The following is an 18,735-nucleotide window of genomic DNA, read 5'->3' on the forward strand; positions in this document are numbered from 1 at the left end:
AGATGTGTCCATGAATACACCACATCAAACTTCATTGAAAACTTAACTCTAGGCTTACGTTGTCTCATTAAGAAAAGTGGGATTAATTTAATTGGATAAATTTTGCGTATTTGATGTCAGCTATGAAACACATCTGTATTGCCTATTAGTACTGTTTAAATAGCATGTTAATACTTTCTTTTGGCATTGTAAGCCTCATAGGAATAGTGCTAGTGCTAATTGAGGCCATTGTGTGGGTGTTTCCTGCTATCAGATGCCTTCCATTGTCTCACCTGCATGCCAATTGTATGAGGAAAGTCGACTAAACCTCTACTAAGGAGGCCAGTTTTAACAGGCTAGTTAATAACCAGCTTAGCTCTACTAATATCTTCAATAAAACTCTTTTGATGATCTCCAGTAATCAGTCTGATTTGCTGAAACTAAAAGTCTGCATGTAGTCCTTGTACACATTATTTCTTGTTGATTTTGCTAGATATTATCTAAATAGCGATAATCATTATTACTATAAAAATTTTATATTACACTATTAATCTTTCAAAAACACATAAACACAGAATCTTGAACACTAACATTAACGCCCATTTAAATATTTCAGTCTCATAGACTGTGATATTAATCATAACTTCAGTTTATTCTATTGAGACATTTCAATTATCTTCGTTTTTCACAACTGGAGCATCCTTTCACAGTCTTATTATCCCTGTATTGTGAGTAGCACAAATGTGTTTGACAAGGACATTGATAAAAATGTGGCACCTATATAGGGAATTATGTGGTATTAATTAATTGTCATTTGTCACAGGTGTATATGTTGTTGCATTCCTTGTTTTTTTAAATAAATGTCGCAACACATGGTCATAAATGCAACTTAATTGATGTTTTTTTCCTATGAAAAATATGTGAAATAAATATAGTTAATATATAGTTAAATGTCATATTCTGGTATGTGCCTGATTTCTAGCTGCAAATTGATCAGTACAGTATTTTGGATTTTTTGTTGTGAGAAGTGTTTCTTTTATGTTTGTAGTTATTAAGCCAAAGACAAATGACAAATTTATATTTGATAAACTACATACTGATATGTATGTGTAGTTTCCATAAATGTAAATAATAGTAATACATGTATAACATGTACAAGCTTTCAATCTGGAATATAAAAATGTATTTTTTTTTCATTTAGAGTTTAGATGAATACACAGCATGGATTAAATACATCATTTTCTTATAATCCTTTGTATTTAGATCCAGTGCTGAATTGTTCTTGAAATAAAATTTATAAAGCAGAATACAAAAGATCTGCTGTGAACACTGCCATTGATTTACTATAAATGTACTTTCCATGGGCAATCTCTAATCAAACAGTACTTGGTGCCTTTAGAATTCTACATTTACAGCATGGATAGGTATTATGTAAATCTGTTTGAAGTAGCATTGTGTTTCCGCAATTATCTTTTCCATGTTCTTCAATTCCACCTTGTATAACCTTTCCTGTGGGTTATCATTCCACTGACACTAAATGCAAGATTTGGTTTGGCAATGTGCTATAATGTTTACAAGAAAATACAATAGCTAACAGTGACCAGGAATAAAATAATTATTTTTAATGGATAATCTCATTACTTTTGGTGCCAAAGGATCATTCAAACTGAAGTAATAATTTCAAACAAATGTCTCTACAAAATTTGTTGCTACAAGTACAAAAAAGTATTTTTGTGGTTTATATTTTAAATGTAATGACTACTGATTTGGAACAAACATTGAATATGTCATGTTTATAGTCCTTGTTACTATTCAATTACTTGGAGACTTTCTGTGACACTACAAAAACAACATACCTCCTAGAATAATATTTCATTATCTCCTGTTTCCTTAATTCATTATGGAGGGAGAAAAATGATGTTTATCTGTTATTTTGTTGGACGAGTCATGATGGAAAATATCTACATGTTAATATGAATCAACATCCCTGGGGAGAAACATTCAATTACCTCACATGTGAGAAATTTTATTGCAATTTATATCCATTAATGTTGAAATTAATCCGCAAAAAGCTGCTTCACAGAAAGTTTCATGCATGGCATCAGACATAACAAATCATTTGCAATAAGAGAGAGAAAAGGTTATCTGACGATTTAATTACTGTAAAACACCAATGAATATACAATACATTCAACGCTTATATGAAAATCCTCTTGGGGGGGGGGCTGAAAATATTGTTTCTTTTTTGCAAACTAAATACTCATAAATATATTTTCATTCACTTTCACACTCTTGAGAATATTTACTATTTAACAGCACCTATCTTTAATATTGTTTTGAAGTCATGTTGTAAGAATATAATGATGCATTCTTTTTTCAAACTGGACTCTTTGTGATATTTTCTGTTGCCATGTGAATTATAGTATAGCCACAGGAGAGTTTGGATATTTGTGATAACAGTAAGAAAGATTACGTTTAGAAGTATCAAACTCCATGAAAGGTGTTATTCAGTTTTTCTGTCAACTTAATTATTGAAATTATTCTATTCTATTCTATTCTATTCTATTCTATTCTATTCTATCTATTCTATTCTATTCTATTCTATTCTATTCTATTCTATTCTATTCTATTGAAACTATGCGTATGACATCCGATCTATTCTATCCTATTCTTGAATTTGTATTTTTTTTAAATTTGAAAATAAAACATTTATATTTTTTGTTTCAGTCCTTGGAGAGTACACGGCGTATGCTGCAGATGGCAGAAGAGGTTTGTAATAATGCCGTGTCTTTTTTACATTGTTTGCATGTTGTGCTGTGTACCCTTTTCCCTAATCCAACAATATTTTGATGGCTTTGTTTTCAATCCTGTCTCTGCAATGTTAAATCCATATGCTTAGCACGTTTTTTCTCAGAAATGAAGATTAGGTGTTTGTTAATGCTATAACACTTGAGTTGTTCATGGGAGTTAAATTAGAATGCATAAAATGTTTGTGTAGAATAACCTGTGTGTTAGTAACATCATTCTAGATTATGTTTGATTGACCGTTTTATTTAGACTATGTCTATGACATTAGATCTCCTAAGATGTACATCCACATTGTTCAAGGCACTGCACCATTAATGTGATTGGACTAATCCTATCCATAGTGCTTTAATTTAGAGTTGTATTCATCTCCCCGATGTACAGTGGGGTAATTTCCCATCAACGTTGCATTGTCAACAACTTTGCATCGCATCAAAGTTGCATCATTGTAGCATATTTGTACCTTGACTCTAGTTAGGTGTAAAATCATGCCAAATCTATCTTCTCCTACAAACCTTGTAGTAAAAACCTCAGACGTATCTCATTCCATTCAGCTTGAGTGTATTTGTTTTTTTTATATCTTTTTTTATTGCCAAGAAATTTGACCATGAAGTTAGGGTAACATTCAGGAATGACTTTTTAACTTTTCTCTGATTTTTTGGCTGAGCTGATTTTGTTAAAACTTGGCAGGCTGGTCACATTCTGAAAAAAAAATTATTCTTGAATATATTTGCGCCAAATGTTTGTTTTACAAATCTTGGAGTAAAAAATCTGAACAATATTTGCCAATATTGGTCAAACTTGGCAGGGAGGGCACACCTGCACTCTGTTGAAGATGTACTTCTCATAGACTGTTGTCTTAATGTGTGTGTGCCTCTGTTGAAGATGTGCTTCTAATAGACAGTTGGCTTAATGTGTGTGTGCCTCTGTTGAAGTTGTAATTCTAATAGACTGTTGTCTTAATGTGTATGTGCCTCTGTTGAAGATGTGCTTCTAATAGACAGTTGGCTTAATGTGTATGTGCCTCTGTTGAAGATGTGCTTCTAATAGACAGTTGTCTTAATGTGCGTGTGCCTCTGTTGAAGATGTGCTTCTAATAGACTGTTGTCTTAATGTGCGTGTGCCTCTGTTGAAGATGTGCTTCTAATAGACAGTTGTCTTAATGTGCGTGTGCCTCTGTTGAAGATGTGCTTCTAATAGACTGTTGTCTTAATGTGCGTGTGCCTCTGTTGAAGATGTGCTTCTAATAGACTGTTGTCTTAATGTGCGTGTGCCTCTGTTGAAGATGTGCTTCTAATAGACAGTTGTCTTAATGTGTATGTGTCTCTGTTGAAGATGTGCTTCTAATAGACAGTTGGCTTAGTGTGTATGTGCCTCTGTTGAAGATGTGCTTCTAATAGACTGTTGGCTTAATGTGTATGTGCCTGTGTTGAAGATGTGCTTCTAATAGACTGTTGTCTTAATGTGTGTGTGCCTCTGTTGAAGATGTGCTTCTAATAGACTGTTGGCTTAATGTGTATGTGCCTGTGTTGAAGATGTGCTTCTAATAGACTGTTGTCTTAATGTGTGTGTGCCTCTGTTGAAGATGTGCTTCTAATAGACTGTTGGCTTAATGTGTATGTGCCTCTGTTGAAGATGTGCTTCTAATAGACAGTTGTCTTAATGTGCGTGTGCCTCTGTTGAAGATGTGCTTCTAATAGACTGTTGTCTTAATGTGCGTGTGCCTCTGTTGAAGATGTGCTTCTAATAGACAGTTGTCTTAATGTGCGTGTGCCTCTGTTGAAGATGTGCTTCTAATAGACTGTTGTCTTAATGTGTGTGTGCCTCTGTTGAAGATGTGCTTCTAATAGACAGTTGTCTTAATGTGCGTGTGCCTCTGTTGAAGATGTGCTTCTAATAGACTGTTGTCTTAATGTGTGTGTGCCTCTGTTGAAGATGTGCTTCTAATAGACTGTTGTCTTAATGTGCGTGTGCCTCTGTTGAAGATGTGCTTCTAATAGACTGTTGTCTTAATGTGTGTGTGCCTCTGTTGAAGATGTGCTTCTAATAGACTGTTGTCTTAATGTGTGTGTGCCTCTGTTGAAGATGTGCTTCTAATAGACTGTTGTCTTAATGTGCGTGTGCCTCTGTTGAAGATGTAATTCTAATAGACTGTAGTATGTGCCTGTGTTGTGCTTCTTAGTTTCAACAATAGGGAGCCCAGGTATAATAACTGTATAGACTGAATGGGGTTGGCATGGTATTGGCTGGTATCTACTATATGAAAATGGACAAGGGATGAAGGCTCTAGTGATTGCACTTTTTTTAAACTGGAAAAAATATATGAAAGAAAATTAAAATTTAATTAAAAAATACCAGTTTATAGAATAGATCAAGAAAAGTTAGCATTTATTATATAAACGATGTGTATAGTTTTACAGGCACAGTTGGGCTGGAGTTATGGTTTACTTACAATTTGTCATGCACCAATCAAAATCTAACTGATTCATGACCCGGTCTGGATTCTGGGCTCCTTGTGGTTGTACATTACAAGGAATTCATTCATCTAAGCATGTCACTACAACAGACCAATTCCATCCAACAAATATACAAATAGTCTAAATGATGATTGATATGACTAATCAATACTCAACTAATGATGCATATAGATTTGTGTTTTTGTGAATTATTATTTTTTATATGGTATTGTGGAGTGTGGAAGTATAACACAATTCAAATATATTGGTCTTCCATGTGTTATAAGTTGTCCACTCTTTGACTACGACATAAAAAAATTAGCTCATTCAAATTTAATAAGGAAATTTTGTGCTTGTACAGTGTTGCTAAAAATAGTCCACTTTTCAAGCAGGTGGCTTATTGTGATACCTAGCATGTAGTTGCTGCTCTACACTAAGTATTAATTTGTAGTTGGCTGACTAAATAAGTTCAATACACAGGAAATAATACAACTAGTGATTAGTATAATTTATTGATTTGTTTCTTTTTGACAATATGTCTAGCTCTTAATAATGCCTAACTGCCAGTAATATATTTCTTCATTGAAAAGCACTTAGCTACAACTCTAAACCATTTTTATAGGTTTTTTGTCAAATAATGTCAGAATGATAACCCATGACTGATTATTGTGAACACTTCTACTTAATGTTTTTTGTTTCGAAAGCGATAGTGTTGCTGCATTTCAATATGTCTCAATTAGTTTGCTTTTAAAAACATTTGTTTGTCACATTCCCTGCCATAACATCCTTCTTTAATATTACATTTAATTTTAAATAAATAACATGTTCAAAATATTACAGCAAGCCTCACAAGTATTGGGGCAGCCGATTTGCAAACTCGCTAGCGAATGGGCTAACTGTTTAGGTTTTGACTGAACAGTTGGTTTTCGAATCTCGCTGGTGCCAAATCTATATTATAGTAGGGAACATACAATTTTATGTAGTGGAATATAAATAAACGATTAACTGTACAAACATGGTTACACTGGTTACATGGTTAACTGTTCAAGTCAAAACCCAAGCAGTTAGCCAATTTGCTAGCAAGTTTGCAAATTGGCTGCCCCAATACTTATGAGACTTGCTGGAAATGGCTATTCATTAACTATATAATATACACTATATAAATTTACATTATATATTTCATGATCCAGGAAATGTCTGTTATTGCTCTGTGGACATGACCTAGAATTTGTTATTAGTACTCAGTCAACTATGTATGTTTTAAATCTGTGCCAGTATCAGTAATAACAGTAGCACTTTTCGTGTTCACATCACCTCTGCTTCGCAGCATATTTACATTCGCATCGCATTAATTGTTATGGTATTTGCATATCTTATTGTTCGCACTCACATCACGTATGATTATCACATTCCTGGCATAGTGTCAATTGTTTATTCATGTCACTGTATAATGTTCGCTTCCTTTAATTTTCACCACATACAACAAAATCTATAAATACATGTAGCAACATGCACTCAAACGATAAACACAGAATCCATAGACTCCAACAATGAATTTGCCAACCAATTTCAGCTCATTTAGCTTGGTTTATATGAAAAAGATATCTTGAAAGAAGACGATAGGCTCATTCTTTCCCGACGAGCGATCGTTGAACAGGAGACAAAAGAAAAAATGTGACCACTAAATCTGAACTGAACATGGAGCACTGTAAATTGTCGGCAAGAGAACTTGCGTATAATATTTCTGATAAATTGAGCATATAACTTTCTCTCGGTAGTTCTCAACTCTCTAGAGTACATTTTTCTCATGCATAGCTTAAACATTAGATCAGGGAAGATGGCTCACTAGCTGTAATAATAAATCTTTTTGAAATTTATGATGACATTTTATTCACATTTTGAGCATACAGACTTGTACATGTAGATTCTATATGCACCTTTTGTTTTCATGATCTGATCTTTATGAAATGTCATACCTTAATATTTATACATTAGGTTTTAGAAATTTTCAAAGAAATATGTCTGGTTACAAATGTAGTGTCAAATAGTTTTATCAAGTTTCAGGATAGCTTTCTGTCAGTCATTTTGTGATAAAAATTTGTTTTGAAACCTACTCATAATTCTCAAAAGAATTGGTAAAAAAGTCACACAACTAGTCCATGACTGATACTATGACATTTTTTAGACAACGGTATATTTATTCAGTTGTGTGGCACAGAACTATATTTTTGAGAGAAGTAAAGTAAATGTATCCTTTCAACCACAATGTGTATAATTTGAAGATATGAAGGAAATTATTACTATAAGAATGATACTGGACAAAATGGCGGCTATTACTTAATTTATAACTATTAACATTTCCTTGTAAAATAGTATGGGGAAGTGGTTGAAGCTACTACATACATGTATATATAATGAAATTTGAGTTAATTTATGATACCTTTTACTCAAACACTATATGTGAGTTATTTCAACTAGCAACAGTATTAGCAAATTTGTTTCACTTTTTGGCTATATTTTTCTTACCTTGATTAAACTGAATTAAACAATTGATAAGATTTTACAAATGATGGCTGTACAATAAGGTTGAATAATCTCATCATTGAACAAATTTGTAATAATTACATTCATCCTATGGTGCAGGTGCTATGCGATGCTATCAATTATTTCCTATGTACAGATTTATTTCACATATTTGAAGAAAAAAAAAGAAAAAATAGAAATTGATTCTGGGTGAATGTTTCATACTTGTCAATAGTTGAACCTTAACACTTTATATCAATCCAGTAATGACATTTATAATCAATTATGTCTATAAATATTAAAAAAAAAAACATTGAACTGATAAAATCATTTTAACATTGTATTAAGCTCTTCAGGTTTATTATCTGAACAGAATTTTTAAAATTGCTGTAATAGTTTCGCTTATTCATTGAATATGTTGCCAAATTAGGAACTAGGAGGTTAAAAGGTCATTTGTGAAACAGGACCTCAGATTTAAGTCAAACTTGGTATGTGCATAGAAAATTATTTTTACATGTATTTTGTTTCACAGATCTGGTTCACAGTGGCCAATGAATAGCCATTTTACTTTTGAAATGTATTATATGTGTATAATAATAATACAAATAGTCTGCTGTACAGAGATTGGTGTAATTTTGCCAACCCTTAATAAAAGAACTACATGTATATAACATAATTTACTGTGTATTTTTTTTGGGGGGGGGGGGGGGGGTTCAATCTGATTAAAATCTGATGTAGTGTACAGGCTTTAATTATTTTGGCCATAAACTTATTTTAATTTTATATTTTATTACTTTTGTTATTAATGCCTTTTTATTAGTCTCCGTTTGGACGTAGTCCGAAAACGGGGACTTATGGTTTGCCCTGTGTGCGTCCGTGCGTCTATGCGTCCGTGATCACCTGTATCTCGCACATGCATGGACCGATTAAGTTCAAACTTCACTCATACATCACACATTATATGGGACATATGCTTATGCATTTTTTTCATGATCCGATTAACGATAGCCGAATAGCGGCCATTTTAAGGCTGAAAATGCATCAAAATCGCACATTTTCACAATTCCGGACCCGGATCTCAGTTATGCATGGACGGATTTTGTTCAAATTTGGTACATACATTAAACATAATAGGACCTTGATGAACGTCATTTTTTGGGGGGGGGATCGGGTTTGAAATGGCCGACTGGTGGCCATTTTGTTTTAAAGAATTCAGTTCTGGATCCGTATCCAAGACATGCCTGGATTGATCGAGTTCAAACTTCACACACACAAGGTACATCATGCCACAAATAGATGTGTGCATTTGTTTCATGATCCGCTTAACAATAACTGAATGATGGCCATTTTAAGGCCGAAAATGCATCAAAATCACGTATTTTCACAATTCCGGAACCAGATCTCAGTTATGCATGGATGGATTTTGTTCAGATTTAGTGCATATATTAAACATAATATAAGCTTGATGCACACAAATTTTTCTTCAGATCAAGTTCAAAATAACCGACTGGCAGCCATTTTGTTTTAAAGAATTTAGTTTTTGATCCATATCTCGGACATGCCTGGACAGATCAAGACCACACTTCACACACATCATACAATGTGTTGTACATATGCAGGTGCATTTCGGATCAGACCACTGAAAGTGGTCTGAGATTTCGGTCATGATCTGCTTTGAATGTATATGTCACTCAAATATGAACGGAATGGGGACGTGTCATTGACAATGACTTGTTTTATTATTATTTTACTTTGATTTTGATTTCGTGTTTTTTTTTTTTTAATTCTTCATTACATACATAGGTAGGGCAGAATAAAAAAAATAAGTAAATAAGTAAAGTAATAAAAAAAAGGGCATTAATAACAAATATAATAAAAAATAAAATTAAAATAAGTTTCTAGCCAAAATAATTAAAGCCTGTACACTACATCAGATTTTAATCAGATTGGGGGGGGGGGGGGTTTACAGATATTTTGTTCATTCATATATGATGCTATTAGATTGTTACTAAGCATATTTATTATCTTTTCTTATCCCTTTTATCTTTTTCCATTCACTTGATAGTTGCAATGTAAGCTATTTTTAGGATTAGTGCAGGTTTCTCTACATTATTAGGGCACAAGAAGATGTATAGTCTGAGGCCATTAATATACACATAAGTAGATCTTTTTGCACCAAATGTTTTAATTTCCAATTCTTGTATTACATTATTTACTTAATTTCCTTCAATAAATTTATTTTGTAAAATATTAATTAATGGATAAATTTTTTATTTGGTAAGTGCTTTTATTTTGCACTGACTTTTTATATCCATATCTATGTAATGTATTGTGCTGTGTTCAATTTTGAAAGATACAACTCAAAAGAATTATTCATGGTGGAATATTTTCTGTACACCACTCAATACATAGCCCGCTGGTGCCATTTTATCCCCTATTCATATTGGCTACCTGTGGAGGCTTATAGCAGGTGATGTTTAATTATATCTACCTCATGAACCACATGTTGATCTCTCAATATTTAAAATTGGCTTTATTCCAATGGCTGAATCCTGACTCATAACACAAATGCGTAGCATAACTCATAATTAATAATTTCAACTTATTCTTTGTAGTGTTTACTTATGTTACTGACTATAATATGAGACCTATATAAGCAGATTACTCAATACAATTTAGATAATTATGTGAATGTTTTGAAAGAAAGCTAAGCCAGTTTAATTATTTAAAGCCAGGTAGATGTTAAGTTGTGCACAGACCTTACTGTAACATAGTCTATATTAAGCACATCAATGTATTGATATAACCAGCTATATTGATATAAACATAGATTGATCAGCCCACACCATTACCAATACTGATGGGCACTTAAAAAATATAATCCATCGAGTGTTGCCACACACCATTTGGTATGTGATTCAACATATTAGTGTTATATCTATCTAGTCCCAAGCTCCTTTTCTAGTTCATCTAAAGGACTGTGTCTGATCACCACACCTGTGGCAACAATGATTAACATACATAATTCCAGGTGTTACAAGGGTTAACAATATAATAATATGAATCAGCTATTAAATTAAAGCACTTAATTCCAACACAAGTACGTAATTGTGTACATGTTCCAGGATTCTGAATGCTTGGCATTTGATACTGTCATTTGTTTTATAGGAATTTAAAGCAAGCTATAATTGGATACATTGTATCAATGTAGATTTAACAGGTGGAGTGCATGTAGAATGAATTCTGCACACTGCCATTTTAGATATGAATAGTCTCATCTACTGAACACTTCAGTGCACTTGCATAGACTGTGCTGTAGTTTGCTTTAGCAACTCCTGGCTGATGAGGTTTGAAGCAGCTGGGGGTGTCATGAATTCTATTCTTTTGATCATAAAATTCATCACTTTTCAGACATAGGTGGGTGGGTTGCCATGAAAACCATGCTTTAATCTCTACAAATAAATCGTAATAAATGTCATCTGATATCGTCATGTATCAGTATGGTTTTTGCTTTTATTATAATCCCAGCTTTTATATCCTCTATCTTTCCCACCCATGTGCTGTTGTTTTTGTTATCGTAATTTTTTTTACAATTCAGAGTCAGGATCTTGGAATCAAGACTATAGTTATGTTGGATGAGCAAGGAGGTAAGACAAAGGATGAACAATAAAAAAAAACTATTTACTGCCCAAACTATCTGAATTCAAGCTTCACAGTCCAACTGAAAATTCAGATTAAGTTTGGTGCAGTAAATACTTGCTAATACTTGAAATATTTTCCTAAAATTTCTCTTGTGTTTCTCTTCTTCTTTTGATCTTCTTTCTGCGTTTTGCTGCATTGATTTTCCATCGACCAGAGCAAGGAGGCAGGCATCAACACTCTAGTAATGTTGGATGAACAAGGAGGTGACAGATTAGTGTATTTTTCACTAAGTGTACATAATAAAAAGTCTCCCAGTGATGAGAAATGTGTTTTTCCCTCTTCCATGTTGTAATAGAAAATATTGTATACGTACTCCATCTAGTCTAGATCAATGTAATTAACTTGTAAAACCCATTATGAGTGACCATTATTTGTTTCCCCTTACTAAAAGTGGTTTGAGCTTGTTTTGAGTCTACGTGCATTCCTACTAACATTTAAACCTTATAAGTAGATTCTAATTCTTCTGTGATGAATTTGAAGATTTTTCTTGTTCTGATTTGCAAACTGAGAAATACACTGTAGCTCTTGTTTTGATAAAATAGTGCCATGTTTTGCATGTCATCATGGATTGTATGTTAGCATGTATTTGCATGTTTTCATCAGTTACACTGAATACTGTCAGATTTTACGCATCTTTACATTCCTTAATTGGAATCTAATTTGAAAGAATGACAAACGTTTTCAGTTGAATCCTCTGATGGCTCGTTCACGGTTCACTGAATTTTCAAATTGAGGCTGACACAATGACACTTTACATCAGCATGTTCATTTTAAAGAATATTCTTTTCTCAATATTTTGAAGTACTAAATATGAGTGTGCTATATGCATCTAAGTGTGCTATAATACAATTTGTTGATGTCAGTATAACCAACAATTCCTCATATATATATCCATAGTTCATCTTTGATATCCTAACACTCGTCACTTTACTCCACATTTTATTAAGTATTTACACTGCTAATTATATCAAGATAAAATCCAACATATATGTTATACACAACATTGCATGTACTTGATAATGTATCTGATAGATGAAAACACTTCTATTCTGGGTAATCCTACATCTTGTCATGCTAGCACAAAACAAAGCACTGCATTCAATTATTATAACTGAGTAGGACAATAATGATGAAACCTGTCCTCTTCTGTTTATAGTTGGTGTTAACAGATAACAGATTAGTAGTTATCATTATTGATAATTATTGTGCATTACAATAAAATATGAAAAAAATCATAACATAATTGTGTATTGTTAATGGTACTGTTAGTATAAAAGTTGATGAACCATGTTTTTTAGTCAAGTAAAAATAGTCTTTAAACTAGTATTTTAAATAGTAAATATAGTTTTTAGTCTTCAAATTAGTACTTGTGTGTGATGGTTACATTTGTTTGTCATAGTGATTTTGTGAAATAAATGCTAATAAAAAGTAATTGTATGTATTAATTAAAATTCCCCCATCACCTGTAAAATATAAACAGTACCCAAAGTCGTCATAATGTACATGTAGCTAGGATGTTTTCATTATCTGTTCGATAATTTGATTTTGTTTTTGTGGCTGTTTTTCTTTTTCATCTTTAATTTAGAACAACTTGATCGTATTGAGGAGGGTATGGATCAGATCAACACAGACATGAGAGAGGCTGAAAAAAACTTGACTGGTCTTGAAAAGTGCTGTGGCATCTGTGTTTGCCCATGTAAAAAGTGAGTGTCACATGTTACTATTATAGTGTTTAAATATTAATAATTGTGATTAATATCATATTACATGCTAGTTGTATGTCATGTTTCTGACAGCTGAGTAATGTGAGGGATGGCATTAAATTAAATGGCATTTATTTGGAGCAGTGACATTTTAAATCAAATTTAATGTTTATATTTGTGTTGAATTTAACAAATACATGTACCTTGTTAGACATTATATATATTAGACTGATTGTTGTTATTAATAATAAATAATTGAATCCTGTATTTATGTTTAAAACATGTAGAGTTAGACACAAATAGGTTTAGAACTGAGGATGAGCACATTAAGCTAGACAATGCAAAAGATTGGATGTGACTTGTGCATTATACTCAGCTGTAGATTAGTTTGGCAGCCACATTGTCTGTTTGTCTCAGGCAGGCGAATAATGGCTGAAGGCTACCATATAGCTATACTAATAGCAACAGATTTGCTGGGAAATAGCTAATGGATTGGACAGAATATAAAAGCAATATATCATTTTGTCAATTGCGTCTCCATGATGAAGCATTTTCAAAGTAAATACTTTGTCCTATTATTCGAAGTAGCATAAAATCTTGTTTCTAGGCTCTTTAGGGATAGTCTCAATTTGTCACATAAGCGAAACAAACTGAAGTTTGCTTATGTACATTTTCCATTCCTTGAAACTAAACTTACAAAGTTCAAAATTGAACATTGTATTTGCAACTCTTGATTATTCTCAATTGATGTTCTTAACAGAACTACAGAAGCCTCGGGCTACATTTGATGACTAAAATGCTACTACATGTATGCAGCCCTTAGTGTTCTTGAATGAGATGATGGTGTATTTGTCTTCACACTGAGATCAAGCTTGATTTTAAGTTTGGTAATTGAAATGGACATTTTGTCCAAACAGCAACCATCCCTACATCCCGCAATAAATAAAAGAATTGTGATTTTTGAGCTTCTAAGTGGATTTGTGATTGTCCCTTAATGGGTTGTATGTTTTCCATTTTCATCTTGTTTTTTGATTGATTGGATCGGGATAATATTTTCATTCACAGTGTTCAAGTGGTTGATTTTCATTTCCTTTTTTGAGCATTACAGTCAGATGTGTATCGAAAAGAATTGCATTTCCGCAGTCACTAAATAATTGATTCAGATGTGTGATAATGGCTCGTACAGAATAAATTGGAATTTAAAAACCTAAATCACCTGCTCTCTAATATATTAATTTCTTGCAGTTTTGGTAACTTTGAAAAGGGAGATGACTATAAAAAGACATGGAAATCTTCTGAAGATGGTAAAGTGGTGTCGAGTCAACCAACAGCAAGGGTATCAGATGAACGAAATGCAATGATGGGAAACTCAAGCTATATTACAAGGTTTGTTGCAATAATATTATTAAAAATGTGTACAATTTTAAAATTGCAATCATTTATGCTACTGCAGTTGTATGTTTGAGATTTCACCTTTACTGCGAAAACAATGAATTTATGTTTACTTGCTTGTGAAATGTATTGATGAAAGAGGCTTGTACTGGCCAAAAAAGTGTCAATTCTGTTTTGATTGACCATGAGGAATTGTTGGAAGAGTCTGCATTTTATTAGTAGTCATCTGATCATCAAGTCGTATGTTTCTAAAACAGACATAAATATGTTCTATTACTTAGGCTGACCTTCTACATTCACATGACTCATTCCCTTATAGATTTAATATAATTCTACTGGTTTCTTGTATAATGGTTATCTTTAGCTTTCCTTTATTGAATAGTAACTCCATCTTCCGGAGAAGCAAACATAGTCACAGCAAATTAAAAGGGAAACCAAGTCACAACTAGTATGTGATATAGGTAATCAAAGCAGTGGAAAATGTGACTTGTACTGACCATGCGCGATGCAGCGGGGAATAATGCTACATGTATGTATGCATAGATGTGGCAGCTGATTAAAATGTATGTTTAAGCTGATGAATAATTTAAATTTTTGAAATGCTCACAATATGAAAGGATAGAATATATAAATGAAATCTTAGGTTTTACATAAACATTTTAATTTTTCTGCAAATGCTTAATGAATTATCATGTCAAATGATAGCGTTTTCCATCACAAAAATGACTTGATACAGTGCAGAATTTTTTGACAAACAGCTGTAACCTATAGTGCATATGATAAAATCAAATATCCTGAATTATATTGACAAATGTATTGAATCTGCATTTTAATTTTTGGTTCACAAAAGGGAGCTACTCCACAAAAAGGACCTACTGCAAACCACTTTGATTGAAAAATGGTGCAGCAGTAATTTCACAATTCAAAATGATCAAATCAAGAGGTGATTTCTTTTGGGCACCATTGCTTTGGATACCATGTCACCATTAAAAAATCAATGACATTTTTGCTTCTTCTGTTTGAATCTTTTACATCAACAATTTCTAATCAAAAATAATTTATTTGTGTATTGAGTGATTGAAAACTGTTTTAATTTCAATACATGTATAAACGCATACAAAACATGAGGTGAGTTTTTAATAGATAGATAAACACATGTATGTACTGTGTATTTACATATCAATTGTTAGTACCCCGGTAGATTGAGATCAGAGTCGACTTTGATACATTTACTTAATTGCTCTGTTCACATGTTAAGGGATCCGAGCACGTGCTGAAATTTTCAATTCTTTGTGTTTGAATCAGTATATGTTCTCTTAAAATCACCATTGAGGGCGTGATTTCAGTTTGTGTCAAATGTTCAGACAGCAAATCTCGGCATGTGGCGAGTTTCATTCTGAGCATCCATCAGAACCAACTGTTCACACACATGTTTCGGCACATCCCGAGATCTCCAACGTGAATGATACTAATGCATGTAAACATGATTTCCTTCTAAGGCTTTGCAGAATTATGGCTTTGATCATGTCCATGACCATACAAAGTTTTGTCTTGCTTCTTCATTTTGTCCTGGTTTGCATTATGTGGTGTGCCTGGCATATAGTAACACTCTGATCAGTAAAAATATTGCAAAAAAAAAGGAATGTTTTATGCTCAATCTGTCAACCAAAAACTTTACCTGCATCCTGTGACGAGCTCCCATTGTTCACTCAACTGACATGGCTTAACCTTCGCATAGTGATTCGTTTGTCCAATCATCAGTACAATAAATGATGAATCGAATATATGCCAGAAATAATCAATATATCTCATAATAGCCTCTGTTCACTAGACAGCTTGAACCTGGAGTACATTTCTTCTTCAGTAATTCAATCATTTTATTTTATTATATTAATATCATTTGATCTTTGAAATTCCATGCCCATGGTTGAAAAGTGAAAGTCAGCCATTATCTCTGCAAGAAGCAGTGAAAAAACAATTTTGATGTGATATTTAGAGGCTCTTCCTCCACTCACTGAATCAGTGATGATTTACTGAAGCTACATTCAGTGTGCAATCAGTGATGATACATGAAGACTTATCCCTGAATCAAGCTCATCGTTTGGTGCTTGGAGAACTCTGCTTCTTGAATCAGTGACAATTACATGTGCCTGCACATTGCTCGGTGTGAATTTAGTGATGATATGTGGAAATAATTTCCTGAATTCAGTGCTTATCAATCGGTCATATATAGAATTTGACAATGCATGGATGAAAATTACTGTTTTTATGGTATTGAAATTGATTGTTGCAGCATCGCAATCTTTGGCGCATCACCATTTAGTATGTGTTATACAAGCAAATCAAGCCGTATTTTTTCACTTAATTATAGAGCAGTGCATTTCTGTGATATTCAATTCTTTTTCCTGTGACTGTCAATTGATACATGTTTTCTTCCCATACCAAATGCCGCTTCACACTAATAATGGGATAAACATCGTCGATAATCATCGAATTTCAATAACACAACTTATCTCAAGCAAACAAACCCATATCCACTGAATTTGTATATCCTTGATGGTCTTGGTTTATATGTGAACTGATTGATGACTTTTACAAAAAACTGAAACCATTCATGTATGTTAGCTTATCGGCTAGACCCAGTTGAGTTTATGCATTGGCTGGTCCACAGTCCCTCTATCACGTGATAGAGGGACTGTGGTTGGACATACATTTAGTATGGACTAAAGGGCAACCAAACTTACTAAAAATATACAAATTGACAATTTCTTCTCTGTACAATAACCAGGGAGATTTACATTTTAAGTCTGGGCGAATCATATGTAGCTTAGACAAGTACCGGTAGTTTCTTAATGCGCTGTAATAAGCATCTGTGTGAAAATACAACTATTGTGTTGCTGACTGTCTGTGACTTGAGCTTTTTTAGCCCAATCTCACAGCAAATTTTCTTCAGGATTAAAATTATAAAGGGGAACAAAAAGATTAATAATATCATTGTTTGAAATTTGTCAAAATGTTTTACCAGACAACAGGGCAGGTATCTTTAAAAACTTGCTAAAAATTCACCAGCCCTGTTTATATTTTCAATATTTTATTAGTCCCCGTTTGGATGCGGTCCAAAAACGGTGACTTGTGTTTTGACCTCCGTGTGTCCGTGCGTCCGTGCGTGCGTGTGTCCGGACCTGTATTTTAGAAATGCCAGGACCAATCACAATCAAACTTCACACATACATCATACATGATATTATACATTTGCACGTCAATTTGTTTCACGATCTGATTCAAGATGGCCGAATGGCGGCCGTTTTTGTGCTAAAAAATCCTAAAAATCAACCATTTCTCGACTGTTTACAGATGGATTTTGTATAAACTTGGTATATACATTAGACATTATGGAACCTTGATGCAAATAATTTTGTTTTTCAGATAAGATTCAAAATTGCCGACTGGCGGCCATTTTGTATTAATGAATGTGGTTCTCGTGCCATATCTCTGACTTGTTTTGTCTGATTATGTTCAAATTTCAAATATTCATTATACATCATGTCATAGATAAACAGATATATTGGTTTGACTTTCCTATTCAAAATGGCCGAATAGTGGTCATTTTTGTGCTAAAAAATCATCAAATATCAAGCATTTCTGGCATTTATGGATAGATTTCATTCAAACTTGGTACATATATTAGACATTGCAGGTTCCTGATGCACATCATTTATTTTTCAGATCGGATTCAAAATGGCTGTCTGGTGGCCATTTTGTTTTAATGAATGGGCTTCTAGACCCATATCTCAGACTTGTTTTGGAATTCTACAATGAACTGGATATTCAGTTAATTGGCTTGTATAGCTTATATGAGATATATATGAGATGATATTGATATTATCAATTATCATATCTCCGACTTGTTTTGACTGATAATATTTTCAAATTTTAAATATTCATTATACATCATGTCATAGATAAACAGATATACTGGTTTGACTATCCTATTCAAAATGGCCGAATGGTGGTCATTTTTGTGCTAAAAAATCATCAAATATCAAGCATTTATGGATGGATTTCATTCAAACTTGGTACATACGTAGACATTACGGGATCCTGATGTTCGTCATTATATTTTTCAGATTTGATTCAAAATGGCTGACTGGCGGCCATTTTGTTTCATGATTGGG

At 33.1% G+C, this 18,735-nt stretch overlaps 1 protein-coding gene across 6 annotated transcripts in view; it reads left to right on the top strand.

The window, feature by feature from the left end:
- Nucleotides 1-18,735, top strand: part of LOC100376487 (synaptosomal-associated protein 25-like) — a 67,287-nt gene that overhangs the window by 38,324 nt on the left and 10,228 nt on the right. For 4 of the 6 annotated variants that reach the window (XM_085508053.1, XM_085508063.1, XM_085508050.1 and 1 more), the window contains 4 exons: nt 2,707-2,748; nt 11,362-11,410; nt 13,051-13,168; nt 14,414-14,554. In XM_085508053.1, the coding sequence (XP_085364179.1) occupies nt 2,707-2,748; nt 11,362-11,410; nt 13,051-13,168; nt 14,414-14,554 (350 nt within the window). Of the gene's footprint in view, nt 1-2,706; nt 2,749-11,361; nt 11,411-11,619; nt 11,669-13,050; nt 13,169-14,413; nt 14,555-18,735 lie in introns of all 6 variants that reach the window. The other 2 variants (XM_085508059.1, XM_085508072.1) reach the window with 2 other exon arrangements.

This window comes from Saccoglossus kowalevskii, chromosome 2 (genome assembly GCF_978046115.1).
Source record: "Saccoglossus kowalevskii chromosome 2, keSacKowa6.1, whole genome shotgun sequence".
Classification (NCBI taxonomy): domain Eukaryota; kingdom Metazoa; phylum Hemichordata; class Enteropneusta; family Harrimaniidae; genus Saccoglossus; species Saccoglossus kowalevskii.